Consider the following 22,672-nt stretch of genomic DNA (forward strand, 5'->3'; position numbering starts at 1 on the left):
GAAGCTCTTTTGTGGGTCCAGCAGGAAAACGATGCGATAGTGACGGACAGTGAAGTAATTGAGCAGGCCTCTTTTGAAGCAGCTGTCTCCGCCCAGAAGGCTGAGCTGTTTGTTCTGACTCATGCCTGTATCCTAGCAACAGACTAAAGTGGGAACATTTACACAGACTCCCGTTATGCATTTGGAATTGTACATGACTATGGGGCTCTCTGGGAACATGGGGATTCCTGACTTCCTCTGGCCACCCCATTAGTAATGCCACCTTTGTAAACAACTTACTCACCACTCTACAGCTACCTCGAGTTTTGTTCTTCTCAGGGGGACACCTCTGAGGAGGAGTGAAAACTGTGGTCCCAGATGGGGTGCCAAAGACCCTGACCTAGCTTTTTGGATCACCCCAGTGGGACAGATTTGTGTTCCTACAGAGTTTTTACCAATATTGGTCGATTAGATACATAATTGTACACACCTGGGAAAGGAGGGAATGGTTGGTAACCTGTACCCTGCACATCGGGTATGACTCCCTTTCCAGGTGGACATCTTTTTGTCTACAAGTTGGTTTTATTGAATTGCCTAGAGTACATTGCTATAGATACTGCTTAGATATTATAGATGTGTTTAGTAGATGGGTTGAAGCTGTTCCAACTACCAATAATACTGTTATGACTGTTGTGAAGGTATTTTTATGGGAAATAATTCCCAGGTATGGCCTGGCAGAGATGCTGAGCTCTGACAATGACCCACACTTCGTGATGAAAGTAAACAAAGGCGTACGTAATGAACTAGCTATCAAGCAACAATTCCACTGTGTACACCACCCACGGGCCGCTGGCACAGTGGAGAGAGCCAATGGCACTCTGAAGAGTAAACTGGCCAAACTAACAGTGGAGACTGGACTCACTTGGTTGAAGGTCCTACCGTTACTCAGTTCCACATGAGGGTTACCCCACAGGGGAAAACAGGGTTGTCACCAGCTGAAATCATTTATGGATGGTCCATGAAGACACCCTGGGGACTAAGACCTTGTGTACCATTGCTCCCAGAAAGTCTACCAGCAAAATTGGATATTCATACCCGAGGGGAAGACATGGGGAAATATATATGCCAACTAACCAAAATTTTCCAAGTATACATTCACAGGTATGACAGGCTTACAAGGAAGAGAACTATTCCGCAGAGAGGAGTGACTATCCCACGATGGAACCTGGGATTTTTTTTCCTGATGAAGAACTGGGATTAAGGGAATCTTGGACCTTGGTGGAGAGGACCATATTAGGTGTTACCGACCGCTCCCACGGCTGTGAAACTGAAGGGGCAATCTCGGTGGATACATCATTAGGTGCCAAACATGTTACTGAAGGAACTGTGTAGAAGGTCTCTCTCGGACTAATGGGAATGTATTGGTTGTTAGTGGTGTTCTTGTTTATGTCTTTGTGAGGGCTCACCCCAGCATCCGGGGGCCCCCATGTTAACACATTTCCGTCTTTCTGTCATACCTATGCCAAACAGGTAGAACTAGGGGCCTGCTGGGTTTGTGCTGAGATTCCACAGCATGGTAAAACTATGGTTCCAATGTCAGTAATCCTGCTCAACCAGAGTGAAGAACTCTCAGCCTGCGCTTTCGCAAATAACATCCGGGGAAGTGAGATGAGGACCTGTGGTCCAGTCAGAGATGACTGTGGCTGTCAGTGTTTTGAGGAATGGTGTCTCAGTCCCCCACCAAACGGAACTTCCTGTACTGGGAAACATGCATCCTGGCCATACTTGCAGCTGCCCAGCAGCCGAGAGGAATAACTGAGACTGATCGATTTTGGATGATTACTTTTCTCTCCTATGGAGTAGCCAGGAATTCACGAGAGATATTCAATTTGGATACAGCACTTGAGGAGCTGGCCACAATACTGCAGGGGCCCTGACAGAAACACAGGCCCAAGTAACAGAAATATCCACTGAAATGATTGCAATCTGGCAAACAGTCATACAGAATCGTACATCTTTAGAGTTTATCCCAGCTGAAAAATAGGGAACCTGTGCTGTTATTGACGCAGAATGCTTCACATATATCCCTGATGAATCTACTAACATTACACCCCTCTCCGAGCACACTGCAAATGAGATTGACAGCATCAAGAAAGTAGGGCAGGATTTACACAGGTTCACCGAAGGGTCGAAATGGTGATCTTTGAAGGCCTGTTTGGTAATATGTGGGGCATGATACTGCATTATGTCCTAATATTTGTACATATCTTTGTTACAATTACTGTTGTACACTGTCTTTACCCACTGATAAGTCAATGCTGTCGTCAGTTGCTTTCTCTGTAAAAAGTTACTGCGTTGTTGATAATGTAATGATCAAAAGGAGGGAAGGATAAAGTCTGTAAAATGCTAAAACACTTCGTTAAACAATAGCAGCCTGTTTTTCTGAAAGAAACTGCTGATGATCAACCGATGTGCTGAGCCATGTTTCTTCTTGCAGGTAGCTAGCTAGAGTTTCAAGATGCTTATCTCCTTGCACATTCATATGTAGAGATAGGATAGTTTCAGTCTGTTCAGTGTGTGTAAACCATTATGACTATTTTGTAGTTTGTCTTTAGGGACTTCAGCCTGTCATGTAGTAAATATCTTTGGCTCCAGCCTGTCTTGTGTGGGGGTATCTGGACGAATATATCTGTGGTGTAAGGGGAATTGTTAGTCAGTTAGTGGATTGGGTGGGAACAGTCACAGACTGTTCCTGTTTGAGCGACTAACTAAGTAAGCCCCGGGTGCTTGGAATAAAGAGTTTGTACTGTGCGGTCTCTGAGTGACTTTATCCGGATTCGACTTCCACAGAATAGGAGTGGTTTTAAAGGGCTGGGCTGCTGGAAGCTCATTCCCAGACCTGGAGTGATTGCAACTGGGTCTGACAGAAGCATAACTGGTTGTTCTGGGCACATTCAGTCTCACTCCAACTATATCCCACCTTCCCTTACACAGGTATGTAATGTCTAAAGGATCAGTGTTTGAGTAAATGAGACTCACCAAACTTTCTCCTGACTGAATCAATGGAATCTCAGAGTCTCTTGAGGCAGAGCTGTTCTCTCCAGTTAATGCTTTCAGTCCTCAGGCTGGTTCACTTGTTGCTGTTCCCTCGTCTTCAGCCGTGGTTTGCTTCTAGTTGGGGTTTTTCTTCCAATAAACCTCTTACCGCAGGTCTAACTTGAACCAGAGTGATAATGAAGCACAATAACAATAAAAAGGAGAACCAAACATTTCTGGTTAATGTTACTAAGAACAAAACAATATGGGATAAGGAGGAGCCATCATTCAGTCAGCAACAGAATTAGGTGATTTGGTCCATCTGGTCTGCCCCACCATTTAACCACAGCTGATTTTCATTCCAACACCATATTCCTGCCTTCATCCTGTAACCCTGAGCTACTCAGCAATCATCAATATGTTAATCCCTGTCATAAATATACCCAAATGGCAGCTTCAACCAACCTCTGTGGCAACAAATTCCACAGATCAGACATCTTCTGGCCAAATTTTTTTCTCCACTCAGTTTTAAAGGGAAGCTTCTTTATTCCGAGACTGTGCTGTCAGATCACAGTCTAATGGAAACATCCTCTCCATGTCCACTGTATCCAGGCTTTTCAGCATTCGGCAGGTTTACTTAACCATACATCCCTCCATCACCCCCACTGTCCCTCTGAACTCCATTGAGCACAGGTCCAAAACAATCAAATGCTCCTCATACATAACGCCGAACATTCCTGAGATTATTCTTGTAAACCTTGTTCACAACAACTGTACTGAACACATTTCTAGGAATAACAAACTAATTGGCACCAGGGTAATTCGCAGGGAAAAGTTGTGGTTACTTTATTGTTCAACTGTCACAGAGTGAGCCATTTCCACTTCCACATTAAAACCGGTACATTTCAGGAAACATAAACCAATCCAGAGTGAATGTAATAAAAAGAAATTGGAATTACCAAACTGCTCAGCATGTAAGGAACAGCAGTGGGGAGAGGAACAATCTTTACAATTCAGGTTAATAACATTTTGTCAGGATGACTTCAAACATTTTCAGTTTTTAGTGCAGATCTCCAGAAGGGCTTGTATTGTGCTGTAGGTTTTCTATGTTTCTGTGAATAAATTAAAAATCGTGCAACAAACAGAAATACTATATATTTTAAATGTGAGGTAGTGTTCAAGGGTTCAATATCCATTTAGCAATCGGACGGCAGAGGGGAAGAAACTGTTCCTGAATCACTGAGTGTGAGCCTTCAGACTTCTGTACCTCCTTACCTGCTGGTAACATTGAGAAAACCACATGCCCTGGGTGCTGGAGGTCCTTGATAATGGACGCTGCCTTTCTGAGACATGGCTTCTAATCCTCTGGTAATCTTATAAACATCCATCCAGTCTCACTCCAGCTGGCACGGCTCCGGAGAAAACAACACAATTTTGTCCAACCTCCCGTTAAAGCTCAGGCCCTCTAATCCAGGCAATATAGACCTCAGTATGTGCGGTTGGGAGACTGTAGGTCTGACACAGTGGTCAGCAGCACAGGAGCGCCACAGGGAACCGTACTCTCTCCGGTCCTGTTCACCCTGTACACATCTGACTTCCAATATAACTCGGAGTCCTGCCATGTGCAGAAGTTCGCTGATGACACGGCCATAGTGGGGTGTGTAAGGAATGGACAGGAGGAGGAGTATAGGAAACTGATACAGGACTTTGTGATATGGTGCAACTCAAACTACCTGCGTCTCAATGTCACCAAGACCAAGGAGATGGTGGTGGACTTTAGGAGATCTAGGCCTCATATGGAGCCAGTGATCATTAATGGAGAATGTGTGGAGCAGGTTAAGACCTACAAGTATCTGGGAGTACAGTTGGACAAGAAGCTAGACTGGACTGCCAACACAGATGCCTTGTGCAGGAAGGCACAGAGTCGACTGTACTTCCTTAGAAGGTTGGCGTCATTCAATGTCTGCAGTGAGATGCTGAAGATGTTCTATAGGTCAGTTGTTGAGAGCGCCCTCTTCTTTGTGGTGGCGTGTTGGGGAGGAAGCATTAAGAAGAAGGACGCCTCACGTCTTAATAAGCTGATAAGGAAGGCGGGCTCTGTCGTGGGCAAAGTACTGGAGAGTTTAACATCGGTAGCTGAGCGAAGGGCGCTGAGTAGGCTACGGTCAATTATGGAAAACCCTGAACATCCTCTACATAGCACCATCCAGAGACAGAGAAGCAGTTTCAGCGACAGGTTACTGTCGATGCAATGCTCCTCAGACAGGATGAAGAGGTCAATACTCCCCAATGCCATTAGGCTTTACAATTCAACTGCCAGGACTTAAGAACTTTTTTTTAAAAGCTATTATTAATGCTTTTTGAGTTAGTGATTTAGATGCATATCATATTATGACTGAGTTAAGTATTGTATGTAATGATTTTTTGCTACAACAAGTGTATGGGACATTGGAAAAAATGTTGAATTTCCCCATGGGGATGAATAAAGTATCTATCTATCTATCTATCTATCTATATCCTGGTAAACCTTTTCTGCGCCCACTCCAAAGCCCCGATATCCTTCCGAGAATGGGGGCGACCAGAACTGAATGAAACACTCCAGATGTGGTCTAACTAGTTTTATAAATCTGCAACACAACTTCCCGACTTTTGAACTCAATGCTTAAACTGATAAAGACAACCATGCCATTTGCCTTCTTAACCACCCGATCAATCTCTGCAGTCTCTTTCAGGGAGCGATGAACTTGGAGTCTAAGATCCCTCTGATTATCAACACTGTTCAGGGTTTTGCATTTAACAGTGTACTTGACTTGTAGCAGCATCACAGGCAAGTACATTCCGATAACACACAGAACAGCAATTATACAATTCTCTGTCAGTAACAATACAGAAACATGTTTTACTTCATCCGGCTAATTGGACCAGAACAACACGGGCTGAGCGGCGGCTCATCTCAGACGGTTCGGTGTGAAGGTCTCACAACCCGGACCGACCCCGGCAGATTCTGTGAAGGAAGCGAGGCGAGGCCGCCAGTCCGGGAAAGTTCATCCCCTCCCCCTTCAGGTTTCACCGATCACCTTGTGTTTCTCTCTCTCTTCCCCACCCCCACCTTTTATTCTCCAGTCCTGCCGAAGGGTTTCGGCCGGTAATGTCGACTGTATTCTTCCCCTAGATTCTGCCCGGCCTGCTGAGTTCCTCCAGCATTTTGTGCGCGTTGCTCGCATTTCCAGCATCTGCAGATTTTCTCTTGTTTGAGTTCGGGAAAGTTAACTCACCACTCAACGTCAGACCTCCCCGCTCGGGACCGGCTTCAATACTCACCGAAGGGAAATTTGTTGGTGTTGCCCCGCAGAGAATAATCCGTCTCCGGCTCCCCGTTCAAGGGGGCGAGGACCCCCTCCCGATCCCGATCCCGATCCCGAACCCGGACCCACCGCTGACCCACTTCCACAAAGAACGAAAAAAACAACACTGCCTAGCTTGGGCCTGTGAGCATGCGCAATGTGCTTCTTTTGCGTCACAGGCGGTGGGCGGGGCCACGGAAACAAACCCGCAAATGCTGCCTATCTGCGGTAAAACATGATCACGTTTCGCTGGAGGGTCTCCCATGTGACCGGTGACTGTTCCTCGCCCTTCACATACTGCCCTACCCACCGCCGCATTTCCCACATTATTTCATTATTTCCCTATATCATTTCCATACGTATTTAGATTTTCCGTCCATATCTTCCTCGATCCCTTTCCCTCCAGCCCCAGGTCCCAGAGTTCTCAGAGTTATAGTTCTGATTCACTTTCCATCCCGACACACAATTCAGACCCACACAGAAAATGAGCAGGTTTCTTTTAAATCAGTCAACACACACAAAATGCTGGTGGAACGCAGCAGGTCAGACAGCATCTATAGGGAGAAGCACTGCCGACGCTTCGGGCCGAGACCCTTCGTCAGTCCTGAAACGTTCCGAAACGTGGACAGCGCTTCTCCCTATAGATGCTGCCTAACCTGCTGCGTTCCACCGGCATTTTGTGTGTGTTGCTTGAATTTCCAGCATCTGCAGATTTCCTCGTGTTTGTCATTTAAATGTCTATGTTTATAAACACTCATTTCTATTCACATTCCTCCAGCCTCACTGGACAGGAACACTGAAACATTAAGTGAGAAACAACAGGAGGAGGCCATTCGGCCCCTTTAACCATGAGCAAGATGGAGGCTACTCTCCCATCTCAGCCACATGCTTCTACCGATCCTCATTTTCTCGATCCCTTGGGTCTCCACAAATCTGCCAGCCTCTGTTTTATGTGAGGACGATCACCGAGTCTTCAACACCCTCTGTGGTGTAGATTTACAGACATTCACCACCCTCGGCGTGGAGACATTTCCCCTCATCTCAGTCCCGACATTTTCACTGCCATCATATTTGACCTACTAAAATGAACCACTTCACACATACCTGGGCTGAACTCCATCTGCCACTTCTCAGCCCTGTTCTGCATCCTATCAATGTCCCGCTGTAAACTCTGACAGCCATCCACACTATCCACAAAACATCCAACCTTTGTGTCTGATGCACCATCAATAACTCACGCCGAGACTTAGGAAGTGAGATATCGGCTTTTATTGACTGAAGAACAACACTACATCCTGGGGAAAATGAGCGAGAGCAGCAGGCCACAGTCGCCTTTATACAGGGGTCTGTGGGAGGAGCCACAGGGGTAGTCAGCAGGGTCTTGGGAGGAGCCACAGGAGCAGTCAGACAGGTATATCTAGTTCACCACATTCACCCCCCCTTTGTTTAAAAAAATTCCCAAGCATATTTACAGGTTAAGTCGATCAGGTGGTCGAATCGTTCGCTGCGATCTACGTAGCTCCGGCTGCAATTGCACAGGAGCCGGAGGTGATGACGGCACAGGTGCCGGAGGTGGTGTGTGCTCCGAAGGCGGAGAGTGGGTTAATTCTGTCCCAACAGGAGGTGTCAGGGATCCCTCGCGTGTGAGCGAGGGCCCTGGAACAGACGCATACGGAGTCTGTGTGGGGCATGGTGCGCGCGGAGTCACTTCGGGTACAGGGTGCAAAGTTACCGTGGAGTGCTCGGGGTAGTGGTCTGCTGCTCCGGCGGGCGCCAGGTCGCGGACAGAGACCGTGTCCTCCCGCCCATCAGGCAAGACCACGTAGGCATACTGGGGATTAGCATGCAGGAGGTGAACCTTCTCGACCAGTGGTGAGTACTTATTACTCCTCGCATGTTTACGCAGCAGCACTGGCCCCGGGGACGTCAGCCAAACTGGCAGGGTGGTCCCAGTGACAGACTTCCTGGGAAAAGAGAATAAGCGTTCGTGAGGGGTGGCATTAGTGGACGTACACAACAGGGAGCGGATAGAGTGGAGTGCCTCAGGGAGGACCTCCTGCCATCGGGAGACCGGCAACCCTTTTGACTTAAGGGCTAAAAGTATGGCCTTCCACACTGTGGCATTCTCCCTCTCCACCTGGCCATTCCCCCGGGGATTATAACTCGTGGTGCGACTAGTAGCTATGCCCCTAGCAAGCAGGAACCGGCGCAACTCGTCACTCATAAAGGAGGACCCTCTATCACTGTGGACATAGCAGGGATATCCGAACAGTGTGAAGAGCTGGCGCAGGAGTTTGATGACCGACGTGGTAGTAGTGTCGGGGCAGGGAACGGCAAAGGGGAATCGCGAGTACTCGTCAATAATACTGAGAAAGTAGACATTGCGGTCGGTGGAGGGAAGGGGGCCCTTAAAGTCAATACTCAGTCGCTCAAAAGGGCGGGTGGCCTTGACAAGCTGCGCAGTGTCAGGACGGTAGAAGTGCGGTTTGAACTCAGCGCAGATCTGGCAGTCCCTGGTCATCGTCCTGATGTCCTCCAGGGAGTACGGCAGGTTCCGGGCTTTAATGAAGTGATAAAACCGGGTGACCCCCGGGTGGCAAAGTTGGGCATGAAGGGCATACAGCTGGTCGAGCTGGGCACTAGCACACGGTCCCCGGGATAGGGCATCAGACGGTTCATTGAGCCTGCCAGGCCGGTACAGGATATCGTAAGTATAGGTGGAGAGTTCCATTCTCCATCGCAAAATTTTATCATTTTTGATTTTGCCCCGCTGCACCTCTGAATGAATAAAGGCCCTGTCCCCCGCACTGTACCTCCGACTTTTAGTTGCCACAGGTTTACAGTCGGGGGTCAGGTTGGTGAACAGCGATGGGGGAGGGATCTTGAGGGTGGAGAGGTTGCAAATAGTGTCAGCAGCACAGCTATCGACATGGTGCTGGGCGGGATGTGGGGTTCGGGGTGTATGTGCGTGTGGTAACGGAGTATATGGCGAAGTCCCACCAAACTGAGGATTCCTGACAGTGAGTGGTGGGTGGGGCCCGTCATATGCCATAGTCACACTTTCGAGATGGCTCTGGAAGTCCAGCCCCAATAGCACAGGTGCGCACAGCCGAGGCATGACCAGGAACGCAAAGTTCCGATACTCTGTGCCCTGCACCACCAATGTCGCTACACAACCCACCCGGATGTCTGTGGAATGCGACCCTGAAGCCAAGGTGATCTTCTGACGGACCGGCCGTGTAACGAGTCCGCAGCATTTCACTGTGGCCGGGTCAATAAAACTCTCAGTGCTGCCCGTGTCAAACAGGCAGCTAGTCCTGTGCCCCTCCACCAGGATGTCCATCATCGACCTTGCGAGCTGGTGCGGAGCGCTTTGATCGAGGGTCACGGAAGCCAGCGTTGAACGGGGCGTGTCGGGGGCGGGGCCTGGTGACGCCGGCAAAGTTGGCCGCTCACATCCGGGCATGCAAGATGGCGAGGCGGGGGCGGGGCCTGGTGACGCCGGCAAAGATGGTTGTCCACATCCGGCCATGCAAAATGGCGGCCCCCAGGTCTCAGACGCAGCGCTGCTCGACCCCGGGCGCGGTTTAGATTTACAGACCTTGGCGAAATGGCCCTTCTTCCCGCAACTGGAACACGTCGCTTCGCGCGCCGGGCAGCTGTCCCTGGCATGTTTCCGAAGCCCACAAAAGTAACAGAGTTTCATACCTGGCGAATTCGTGGGGTTTGAGATACCGCGACTGGCAGCGGCGTTGGCGAATTCGCTCGGAACCGGGGAATCGCTCGGCTGGACTTCTTCGGCGTACAACTGCGCAGCCTCTATCGAATCGGCCGTCTCTATCGCGGAGCGTAAGGTAAGATCAGCTTTTTCCAGCAGCCGCTGGCGCAAATACACTAACCGAACCCCAGTCACAAAAGCGTCTCGGACCAAGAGTTCCTTATGCTGTTCCGCTGTGAGCGCTTGGCAGTCACAAGCCCGCGCGAGTGCCTGTAACTCGCGAAGAAATTCAGCAGTCGACTCCGTAGGCCGCTGTTTTCGCGTTGCCAAGCGGTGCCGTGCATAAACTGGATTTACTGGCCGCAGGTACTGTCTTCGGAGGGCGGCAAGCGCCTCCTCGTAGGTGGATATGTCCCTGATGAACGAATAAACTTTTGGGGCGACCCTCGAGAAGAGAAGTTTGTGCCGAACAGCCGAGTCGGTGGCACGAACCTCCTCTAAGTACGATTGGAAGCACACCAGCCAGTGTTCAAAGGCAAGAGCTGCTCCAGGGTCTCGGGGGTCCAAGTCTAGGCGTTCTGGGCATAAAGCGGTTTCCATGTTGTAACTTTCAGTCAATAAAATTGATGCACCATCAATAACTCACGCCGAGACTTAGGAAGTGAGATATCGGCTTTTATTGACTGAAGAACAACACTACATCCTGGGGAAAATGAGGGAGAGCAGCAGGCCACAGTCGCCTTTATACAGGGGTCTGTGGGAGGAGCCACAGGGGTAGTCAGCAGGGTCTTGGGAGGAGCCACAGGAGCAGTCAGACAGGTATATCTAGTTCACCACAGTGTCATCAGCAAACTTACCAACCCATCCCTCCACTTTCTCATCCAGGTCATTTATAAAGAACACAAAGAGTAAGGGTCCCAGAACAGATCCCTGAGGCACTCCACTGGTCACCGGAACATCATGCAGAATATGACCCATCTACAACCACTCTTTGCCTTCAGTGGGCAAGCCAGTTCTGGATCCACAAAGCAATGTCCCCTTGGATCCCATGCCTCCTTACTTTCTCAATAAGCCTTACATGGGTTACCGTATCAAATGCCTTGCTGAAATCCATATACACTACATCTACTGCTCTTCTTTCATCAATGTGTTTAGTCACATCATCAAAAAATTCAATCGGGCTCGTAAGGCACGACCTGTCCTTCACAAAGTCATGCTGACTATTACTAATCATATTATACCTCTCCAAATGTTCATATCCATAGCGACTTATCCAACTTGATGCTTTCCAAAAGCTGCAGCACATCCTCTTTCTTAATATCTACATGCTCAAGCTTTTCAGTCTGCTGCAAGTCATCAGTACAATCACTAAGATCCTTTTCCATAGTGAATACTGAAGCAAAGTATTCATTAAGTACCTCTGCTATTTCCTCCGGTTCCATACCCACTCTCCCACTGTCACAGGGTGAAAGGTGAAATATTTTTGGAGAATCTGAAGGGGGATTCTTCACTCAGAGGTTGGTGAGAGTGTGGAATGAGCTGCCAATGGAAGTGGTGGATGTGGGTACGAGTTAGACACTAAAGAGAAATTTGGGTAAGGGCATGGATGGGAACTGTATGCAGGTTGTTGACAGTAAAAACAAAAACAGGTCCGTATTGACTAGAAGGACCGAAGAGCCTGTTCCAGTGCTGTTGGGCTCTGTGACTCTAATAGCATTCTGATTTGTAATTTCCACAGTCATGTGCTTTGCTGCTAATTATCGAACCCAATAATTTACAGCATGGGTGTAGAGGCTGCCCAGTGACTGTTCCTGCGATCAAAGTCACTGAGACGTCTCATCATTGAGCAGATAATGTCTTCATCATTCTCCTTCACTCAGTCCATCACTCAACACCTTCCATGTTTACAGGAAATCACAGAACTCACAGAGAAGGAAACCGCGACAGAGGATTCCTCGCTTTTCCTCAGACCTGGTGATGGGGAAAGGCTCCCAGTCCCAGAGAGTGATGTGGGAATCAGGAATGAGTTTGCAAAGTTGGACAAAAGGCTGAAAGAATTTCTGCAGCACGGTACGGTAAAACAATGCACCGAACTGAAAATAACATTGAAATATTGCTGACGTAACAAAGTACGTCAACAAAGTTCGGCCCATCATGTTTAGCTCAGTCAAATAAATTAGCAACCAAATGGCCACTAAACTGATTCCTTGTGCCTGCACAATGTCCATCTCCCTCCATGTTCTTCACATTTATGTGCCTGTCTCAGCGTCTCTTAAAAGTGTCTAATATATCTGCCTCTACCATCACCCCAGGCATTCCAGACACCCACCAATCTCTGTGTGAAAGAACTTGCCTCTCACATCTCCTTTGAACTTACCCCCTCTCAGATTAACTGAGAAAAAGAATCACAATAAACATGCGATTGTACTGGAGTGAGTGTCATGGTCCGGTCCGTGAAATCCGCATTCCGGTTTACGGTCCGGTTCATCGATCCTCATTCCGGGATTTCCTGTTTTCCCTGGGTCCAGTGGCTGCCTTAATTGAGGCACCTGATTCTCGTTTTGAGCTGGCTCCATAAACAGCTTCGGGATTCATCTTCCGTCTGCTGGGCTGTTCTCTCCTTTCTTCCTGTCCCTGCACTTCTGAAATTCTGGCAGTTAGTTCGGCATCTTATATCAACAGTTATTTTGGCACTCACCTTCGTCAGTTTCCTTCGCCTGCTACCTTGCCAGTAATCTCGTCTGATACCTTGCCTGTATCGCAGTCAAGTTCAACCGCCGGAGTGACACTGGAGCCTCGGCATGCCAAGATATGGAGGTATCTATTACTGAGTTTGGATCTGTCTCTTTGTGTCCCTGTGTTTAGTATCCGTCAAGGAAAGAGTCCCGGCCTTAGGAGGGGTCCTGACTCTGTATAGATCCCCGGCCCGAAGTCCTGTTCCCAAGGAGGGGTCCTGGTTCAGTGTTCTGTGTAGAACCCCAGCTCTCAGACCTGTTTCCAAGGAGGGGTCCCGGCTCTGTGACCCTGTACTCCAACACCAAGGCTCTGTTCCAAGATCAAGTCAGGGCGCCATGTTCCAGCCCCGTCCAAGTCTGAGCTTCGTGTCCTCATCCAGTTCTGGTGCCTCACTGAGCCCAGGAGTACCTCGCCCAGCCTGGTGCTGGAGATTCCTCGTCCAGCCCTAGCCACGTCCAAGATCCTGGTCTAGTCCAAGCCACGTCCCTGTGTTCCCAGTGTTATCTTGTGTCTAGTCTGTTCCTAGTCCCGAGTCCTCAACTGGATCCGGGTTCCGAGCCCGAATCAAGACCCATGTTCCGGGTCACTGTCCAGTCTCTGGCTCGGAGTCCTAGTCCAGACATCTAGTTCCAAGTTCCTCATCCAGATCCCGCTTTCACATTCTGAGTCCTAGACCAGGCTCGGTGTGCTTGTCTCGTCCAGGGCCTGTGTCCATGTCCAGCGTCCTTTCCTCCTGACTTCCGTTGCATTCTGGTTAATCTTAGCCCTGCTCCCAGTACTTCAGGGTCTGTGTCTTGCATTTGGGTCCGCTACCAGCGCCCCCCCCCCCCCCCCGCTTGCAACATACATAAACCAGCCCGTGGCATTCCTAACTGTGATTTCCTCAATATAACGAACATTACCGAGAATCTGAAATCTGCAGCGTTCGCGGTTACCGAGCTACTGACTTGTTAAGTGATCTTTATATGAGGGTGGAGGTAGAGATGGAATGAGGCTGAGGAATAGGAGGCGTGTGAAGTGGAGAGAGGTGTTGACAAAGTTGTGTGTGGAAAGTGAAGAGCGGGTAGCTGCAGATGAAAGTGAGTGTGTGGAGAGATGGTGGGGAAAAGAGAGAAGGAGAGAGAGAGACCATAAGACATGGGAGCAGAATGAGGCCATCTCGCCTATCGAGTCTGCTCCGCTATTCAATCATGACTTAACCTTTTCCCCTCCATCTCAATCCCAGTTCCCGCTCTTCTCCCCGTGATGTTCGTTGTCATGTCCAATCAAGAACTTGTCAATCTCTGCCTTAAACATACCCAATGATCTGGCCACCACCGCTGCATGTGGCAACGAATTCCACACATTCAACGTACTTTGGCTCGGGAAATTTTTCCGGATCTTTGTTTTTGAAAGTGCGCCCCTCTATCCCGAGACTGTGCTCTCTTGTCCTAGACTGTCCCACGATGGAAACATCCTTCCCACACCTACTCTGTCCGGGCCTTTCAACATTTGAAAGGATTCAATGAGATTCCTCTCATCCTTCTGAATTCTAGCGAGTACAGACCCAGAGCCATGTAACGCTCCTCGTGTGATAACCCTTTCATTCCTGGAATCATCCTTGTGAACCTCCTCTGGACCCTCTCCAATGGCAGCACATCTTTTCTAAGATGACGGGCTCAAAGCTGTTCAAAATACTCAAGGTGAGGCCTCACCAGTGCCTTATAAGACCTCCGCATCAGATCATGGCTCTTGTATTCTAGACCGCTTGAAATGAATGCTAACATGGCATTTGCCTTCCTCACCACCGACTGAGCCTGTAAGATAACCTTCATGATGATCTGCACAAGGACGCCCATCTCCCCCTGCATCTTAGATTCCTGGAATTTCTCCCAGTTTAGAAAATAGTCTGCACATTTGTTTCTGCTACCAAGTTGTATGACCGTACATTTTCCCACCTTGTACTTCATGTGTCACTTTCTTGCCCATTCTCCTGAACTAAAGCCTTCATCCTACCTGTTTCCTCAACACTAGTGCCCCTCCACCAACCTTCGTATCATCTGAAAACTTGGCAACAAAACAATCTATTTCATCATCTAAATCATTTATATAAAGCATAAAAAGAAGCGGTCCCATCACTGACCCCTGTGGAACTAGTGACTGACAACCAATCAGAAAAGGGTCATTTTATTCTAACTCGCTGCCTCCTGCCAATCAGCCAATTCTCTAACCATCTTAGTGACTTTACTGTAATACCATGGACTCTTAACCGGGTAAGCAGTTCATGTGTGTGCACCTGATCAAAGGCCTTCTGAAGTTCCAAATGTACAGCATCCAATGCATCACCGTTATCTAACCTACTTGTAATCTCCTTGAGAAATTCCAAAAGAGTCGTCAGGCAGGATTTTCCCTGAAGGAAACCATGCTGACTTTGTATTATCTTGTCCTGTGTCACCAGGTACTGCATCACCTCATCCTTAACAATTGATTCTAACATCTTCCCAACAACTGAGGTCAGGCTAACTGGTCTATAGTTGCCTTTCTGCTGCCTTCCTCCTGTCTTAAATAGTGGAGTGGCATCTGCAGTTTTCCAGTCCTCCGAAACCATGCTGGAGTCTAATGATTATTGCAAGATAATTTCTAATGCCAGCAGAATCTCTAACGCTACCTCTTTCAGAACCCCAGGGTGCAGTTCATCTGGTCCTAGTGACTTGTGTAACTTTCAGTCTTTCAGCATTTTGAGCACCTTCTCTCTTGTAATAGTAACTGCACCTACTTCTCTTCCATCACACACCACAATATCAGCGGTGTTGTCAGTGTCTTCCACAGTGAAGACTGATGCAAAATACTGATTTAGTTTCATCAGCCATCTCATTGTACCCGGTTATTATTTCTCCTGCCTCACTTTCTAGCGGTCCTTGATCCACTCCAATTTATCTTTTTTATTTTTAACATACTTGACTTGGGGAAAAAACTTTTGTATTCCACTTTGATATTACTTGCTAGCTTGCTTTCATATTTCATCTTTTCCCTTCTAATGTTTAGTTGCTCGCACTAATGTTGCGACCACATTTTCCTAAGGGTTCTTCTACCTTAAGCTCCCTAATCACCTCCCGTTCATTATATAGCAGCCAAATCCAGTATAGCTGATCCCATAGTAGGCTCAACGACAAACTGCTCTAAAAGGCTATCCCTCTGGCATTCAACACACTAGCTCCCTTGAGATTCATTACCAACCTGATTTTTCCAATTGACCATCATGTTAACATGTCTCATGACTACCATAACATTGCCCTTTTGACCAGCGTTTTCTATTTCCTGTTGTACCCTGTGGTCCACCTCCCAGCCACTGTTAGAGGCCTCTATATAACTGTCATCAGCGTCTTTTTACACTTGCTGTTTCTTAACTCAATCCACAAGGATTCAACATCTTCCAATCCTATGTAACATCTTCCTACTGATCTGATGCTATTCTTTACCAGTAGAGCCGCACTACCCACTCTGCCTGCCTTCCTATCCCTCTGATATAACATGTAACCTTGGGCATTCAGCTCCCAACTGCAATCATCCTTCAGCTACGATTCAGTGATGGCCGCATCATGCCTGTCAATGTATGATGTTGAGTGGACAGTCACGGGGGATATAGAGAGGGGGATTTAGAGATGGTTGGAGCAAGGGGAGAGAGCTGGAGTGAGGAGAGCGAGGTAGAGAGAAAGGGGTAGAGGGGTAAGAGAAAGGGAGTGGGAGGTCTTTTTTGCCGAGGTTGGGAGGGAAAGGCGGAATTGGGGGGAGCTGTGTTGGGCGACAGAAAGGGGTGAGGGAGGATGGGTGTGCAGTGTACCGAGGTGGTGTGGGTGAGCGATAGGGGCAGCGAGGAAGGAGAGGTGAGGGAAAATGGCTTCGAGGAAGGGGAGGGGGAGACGAGTTTGCAGCAAAATGAGTGAATGTGTGCAGTGCGGAGGGTGTGGTAAACTGACCGGGTTCGTAGAAAGGAGGGTTCAGTGTTTTGGGTGGCGAGGAGAATGGAGCGATTTGGAAGGGGAGAGGAAGAGGCCGGAAGAAGAGTCCATTGTGAAGTGCAGCGGCAGTGAGGAGACGTGGATAAGTGAGCGGCGCTGCGTATGGTCAGAATGATTAAACTAACCAGTTATTTATCCACAGTGGCGAATATGTTAGTCATGGTTGAGATTGCGGCCCTCGTCTCGGAATCCCACAGCGACAGTTTTACCGCACGTGGTTCCGGTTCTGCAATCCGACGCTGGGGGGGGGGGGGGGGGTAGGGGGTATTGTGGAGTGAGGCGGGGGTTGGGGGTATTGCGATTTCCACGCACTGCTCCCGGACTGTGTCGAACTGTAAATCCGTCAGATCATGCCCTCCCATCCATGTACTTAACCAAGTTTCTCACACAGAAATTGTTAAGACTTCGGACAAAGTCAGGAATTAAAAAATATTGGGTATGTTGCGACTAACGTGAACTGCGTATATTTCAATGCAAAGAGGTAATGAAGGAAAGGGGGATGAGCTCAGGTCTTGGATCAACACAAGGAATTACGATATGGTAGCAATTAGTAAGACTTGGCTGCAAGAAGGGCAGGATTGGCAGCTCGATATTCCGGGGTTCCCTCCCATTGGACGCGACAGAACGAGGGTGATTAAAGGGGCAACTGTGGCGCTACTAGTTTTGGGAATATGTCACGCCATTTCTTTGTCAGTACAGACCGGGGAACTCGTCCAGTGAGGCTTTATCTGCGGGGTTAAGAGGAACAATTTTTAGAGAGTCCGCACCCTGTTACAAGAAACATAATCTGTTACAGGAAGTGTTTTAACTTTCTAGGTATCGCAGGCCTCCGTTAGTCTCGATAGACCATGGATTTGCGCTTTGGAAAGTTTCCAGGGCGCAAGCCTGGGCAGGATTTTTTCTTTATGGAAGACCGGAAGTTCCCCAAGCTGCAAGTCTACTCTATCCACACCACTGATGTTGTCCAAGGGAAGGGCATTAGAACCCATACAGCATCAGTGTCGTCACCATGGCACCAGTGGTGGGAGAGGGGAACCCCTCTCCATACCGGGGGAGAGGGGAATGAAGAACAAAAAGGATGTGCAGAGGGGAGTATAGTGGTGGTGAGAGGGGTACTGAACGAGAGGTGCACAGCTAGAGGCGAGAATGTGGGTGGAGAGCGAGGGGGTTGAGAGAATGCAGAGTGAGTGGAAAGACAGGAGTGGGGAGAGGGAAAGTAATATGCACGGTGAGGGGAGATAGAGGACCCAGGGGTGATGATGGTTTCACTCAACTTTCCTCCTCTTCTTCACTTCCCTTTCCCCACTCCCTTCCGTAATCTCTTCCCATCCCCTCTCCCGCTCTCCCTGTCCCCTGTAGAAGTTGGTCTTGATTGACGCGAACCAACTCGCACCTTCAAACCTCGCCTCCAGTTTGCACAGAAATCCATTAAAGACACCTTCCCCGCTCTACAGCCTGAAGAGGACAGTGCATCATTTCATCACGGGTGGCATGACGAAGGGTGGAGGGACGGGTAGTTTTGAGGAAGTTGAGGCGGTACAGAGGGACAGGCAGATTAGGAGAGTGGGACAAAAGTGGCAGTGGGAATAAAGTGTCCGCAAATGTACTTGAAGCCGAAGGCAAACACGAAAGCGCAAATGCACTTGGGAGTCCTTGTGTAGGATTCCCTAAAGGTGAGTTTTCCGGGTGAGTCCGTGGTGAGGAAGGCAGGTGCAATATTAGCATTCATTTCAAGAGGAATAGAATATAAAAGCAAAGATGTCCTGTTGAGACTTTGTAAAGCACTGGTGAGGCCACACTGTCAGCAGTTCAGGCCATTACCTTAGAAAAAGTGCTGTGAACCTGGAAGGAGTTCAGACGAAGTTGACGAAAACGATTCTGCGATTGAATGGCTTGTCATATGAAAAGTGTTTGACTCTGGGCCTGTATTCACTGGATTTCAGAAGGATAAGAGGTGATGTAATTGAAGCCTGACCGAAGAGTTTGACGGAGTGGATGTGGAGAGGATGTTCCCTCTGGTGGGAGAATCTGAGACCAGAGGACACAACCTCACAATGGAGAGGCGTCCTTCTGGAAGGCATTTTTTTTGCCAGGAAGTGGTGAATGTGTGGAATTCTTTGTTACAGGCTGCTGTGGAGGCCAAATCTTTATGTATATTTAAGGAAGAGTTTGATCGACTCTTGATTGGTCAGGGCATGAATGGATGCACGGAGAAGGCAGGAGACTGGGACTCAGACGGAAACTGAATCAGTCATGATGAAATGGCGGCGTAGACTCGATGGATCTGATGGGCTGATGCTGCACCGATGTCTTATGGTCATTTTGTCTTATGGACTTTCAGGGAGACAAATTCCACAAATGATTCCGGTTGGATGGGGGCAACAACCCCTGCTTGTGAAATGAAACCCGCTGTTTACCGTGGAGGGGGTTTCTTGCGACAGCAGTTGTCCGGATGGTATGGCTATAATCGCTTAATGTTAGTGTTAAATAATGAACGTGAATAGACTCCTTTAGTTCTAGAATCACTGAGAAAATAATTGACAACATTTGTTCCTGTTGAGCGGGAGTAAATTGTCGAATGTGTTTTCTCTAATTTCAGCAGAGATTCTAACTCCCAATCTTCCCGATTTATTAATCTAATACCAAATACACATGGACGGGAGGGATATGAAGGACTCTCCATATTCCAGTTCTAGCTCCAGAGAACCATAAGATCAGAAGACGAAATGTCAGAATTGGGCCATTCAGCCCATCGAGTCTGCTCCGCCAGTTCATGGCTGATCCCGGATTCCACGCAACCCCATACACCTGTCTTCACACTATATCTTTTGATGCCCTGACTGTTCAGGAAACGATAGACTTACGCTTGAGATGTAAGCAAGACTTGTCCTCCACCACAGACTGTAGCAGAGCGTTCCACAGACTCTCATGCTCCATGATAGGTAATTGTAGTATGGCAAGCGGCTGCGGATTGTAACATTAATTCTGCATTCTGAGAAACATAACTACCTCTCAAAACTTCAGGAGCTTCACCGCACAGTCGGCGGTGACGTCACATGAAGCGGCTGCTGTGCAGAACGACTTTGAGGAACCTGCTTACAATCATGGGCACAGTATATCCCTCGGTTACTGACATAGGTATACAGACAGGGCTCTCCATTACTCTAACCTCAGTAACACCTGCTCTCTATGCTCCGGCAAACATGGAACATTATTCACTGCATTACTAAAATGGATATTTTAAATATCTGGCAAATTGACTTATAAATAAATAACTTCAGACCGCCGTTATACCTGTTTCTGTGCTCCATATTCACTGTCCCTGACGACACTGAAACATTCTTTAATCTCACCGAAGAGCACATCGCGGGAATTGCAAAACTTCGACGTTTAAGCGGTCGATTGAAGTGGAATATGGACAGAAACTTCACAGAAAGGCCCTGTCCTGTGTTCACATAATCTGTCGCATTACGCTGTCTATAGTCAGCACTTAGAATTGATTGGGCAGAAATGGTTTCTGATTGTAACAATATCTGGCACCAATAGAATCTGCTGCTGAACCTAGGTTTTGTCTGAAATCGAGATGGTATGTTGTTTCTGTAATCGGTACTATTGAATGGAAATTAATGCAATGAGCTACCTGCACAATCACAGTCAATTTGCAGGTAGATCCCTGCGCTGTCGCGGTTGTAGCCATTGCTCACGGTCCATTTATATTTTTCCTGTCATTTTTGTACAGATGTACATCTACAACGTGGCCGCGGTTCCGTCACCCAGCTTACAGCTTCGCGTCCTCTCTCCCTCATCCCCTCGGGCCGACTCCCCAAAAGCCCGCCAAAACTAGCTTACAGACCCAGAAGAGAGAATAAGATTAATCCAAATTGGTTAACAAATGAATGCAATTCTCGTTATCAGTAAATTTTAACCCAAACAAGCTTCCAGCGCTCTTTTATTACAAAGAAGCACTCTTACTTTTAACAAGACAAAGAAGCCATTTTGATTAACAGACGGAGTAACAAAGAGGAAACGCTCTTTACACTCTCCCCCCACCAAATAAAAGTCATGTCCTCATGACTTCTAAATAACTCCCCTACTCTTCCTGCCAATACACACCCTAACCCAGGCACAAACAGTGACATTGCTCCCCAAACAGTAGACCTCACGCCCTGTTCCTCAGGCGCTACATAGGTCAACTTATCTGGGAGTTCCTTAACCCTCCGAGACCTCCGTACCCCTTCAGCAAAACCCTCCAGGCTCGGACACAACCGGGGATACCTCGGGTCCGCTTGCCAACTCCTCTCTCAATCTCTCACTCATAACCCCACTGCAACTCTGATCCCCCTGCTCTCCACGGCTAACCCTCCCCACTACACCTGACTCAGTGGTAGAAGGGCCAAATAGCAAAAGGCAGCATGTACCACACATGCAGCGCATCATCCTTCGAATCCGTATTCTTCCTCACCTCTGCGATCGGTAGCTGCTGTTTGATCTTCTCCAAACGGAAGCACGTGGCCTGCACTGCTCCCCCATCCTCTTCAGCCTCACGCAATCGAGACATCAGCTTCCTCTCTGGCTCCTCCAACTCCCGCCACAGTCTCAACAATTCTGCATTCACTGCACTTATCTCCAGCTTTTCCTTCCTGATGACTTCTTCTAGGTCAACCTTCAGGGTTTCCACTTCATTTGGACTGTCGATGGTCATCTTCAGGTTCCCTTCAAACTTCCGCTTCCCTCTTCCAAGATCTGTCCGCAATTGCTTCACCTCCTCAAACTCCCGTCTCCGGGCTCTCGGTTTGCTGTTACTCTTAATCAGATAACTTTCTTGGTCTTCCAACTGATTCCGGATCACTTTCTCCGGTCTCTGCTGAGAATTCGACCTCTCCATCTCCACATCAAACTTGATTCCGTAGAGACAGTCACTCACGAGCTGCGACCTTCGCCAGACCTGACATGTGTCCAGAGAAAGCTTTAGCTCTTCAGTTCTCAGTCGCTCCTGCAACAGTCTCGCTTCAGATTCTCCCGAGGCAAATCCAAATGCCAGGAGAACATCCACATACGCCAAAACTCCAGACACCCCCACATCCCCCATGGTCTTCCACATGCCCCGCGGGAAGGTTGCAAGGGCTCCGGATATGCCCTCTGGCATCTTTTCGTACCGGAAGAATCCTAGGGGACCTATAACGGCCGTCTTCTCCTTGTCGGCATCACTCATCGGGATCTGGCAACATTCGCTCCTCAGATCCAGCACCTTAAAGCACTTCGCACCACTCAGACAGGCCATCGCCTCTTCGGCCCTCAGGGCCGTATTCTGGTCACTGACAGTGCGCCTCTTCAGCGCAATATAATCCACACACACGCTGCCTACGTCTCCCACGGCTTCAGGGCCCAGTCGCCGCGACCTCTCTCTCTCACCGAGGTATCTTCAGCGGTCAACTCCCCTCCCTCCTGGTATTTCGGAGCGTCCACTAAGAGGGTCTCACCCTCAGATACTTGCCCCTGGCCGCACCACCACCGGCTCTCGTTTGAATTCGGTACCGGCCCGTGGCTATTACACAAGTCCTCCCAAGCAGCTCGAAACTCTGGGTTTAATAAATAATAATAGACAGTACACCATATGCGATTAAATGATAACACTTTATAGATATTACTAGAACAATGTGATTAATAATGATACAATATATATAAAGGAAAAGAAAATAAAGAAAAGGCGCCAAGACATCAAAGTCCAAACCACTTCGTGTACAACCGTTGGAGCTCAATTAACAAAGTCTTCTGGCCACTATTTGATCCCCTCCGAACTCCTCGACTCGTAGATCAGGACCACCCGAAGTGATCAACCAAGCACATCTATCTTCGTCTTC

At 48.4% G+C, this 22,672-nt stretch overlaps 2 protein-coding genes across 4 annotated transcripts in view; one reads left to right on the forward strand and one right to left on the reverse strand.

Moving 5' to 3' along the window:
• Positions 1-19,944, forward strand: part of LOC140723937 (uncharacterized) — a 75,255-nt gene extending 55,311 nt beyond the window's left edge. Inside the window, exon 5 of the mRNA XM_073038483.1 lies at positions 19,836-19,944. Within this exon, the coding sequence (XP_072894584.1) occupies positions 19,836-19,944 (109 nt within the window). The remainder of the gene's footprint in view (positions 1-19,835) is intronic.
• Positions 1-22,672, reverse strand: part of LOC140723932 (uncharacterized) — a 522,919-nt gene that overhangs the window by 22,786 nt on the left and 477,461 nt on the right. For all 3 annotated transcript variants that reach the window (XR_012098007.1, XR_012098009.1, XR_012098008.1), the window contains exon 3: positions 3,019-3,191. The gene's annotated coding sequence lies outside the window, so the exon portion shown is untranslated. The remainder of the gene's footprint in view (positions 1-3,018; positions 3,192-22,672) is intronic.

This window comes from Hemitrygon akajei, unplaced genomic scaffold (assembly GCF_048418815.1).
Source record: "Hemitrygon akajei unplaced genomic scaffold, sHemAka1.3 Scf000148, whole genome shotgun sequence".
In the NCBI taxonomy this organism is placed as follows: Eukaryota; Metazoa; Chordata; class Chondrichthyes; order Myliobatiformes; family Dasyatidae; genus Hemitrygon; species Hemitrygon akajei.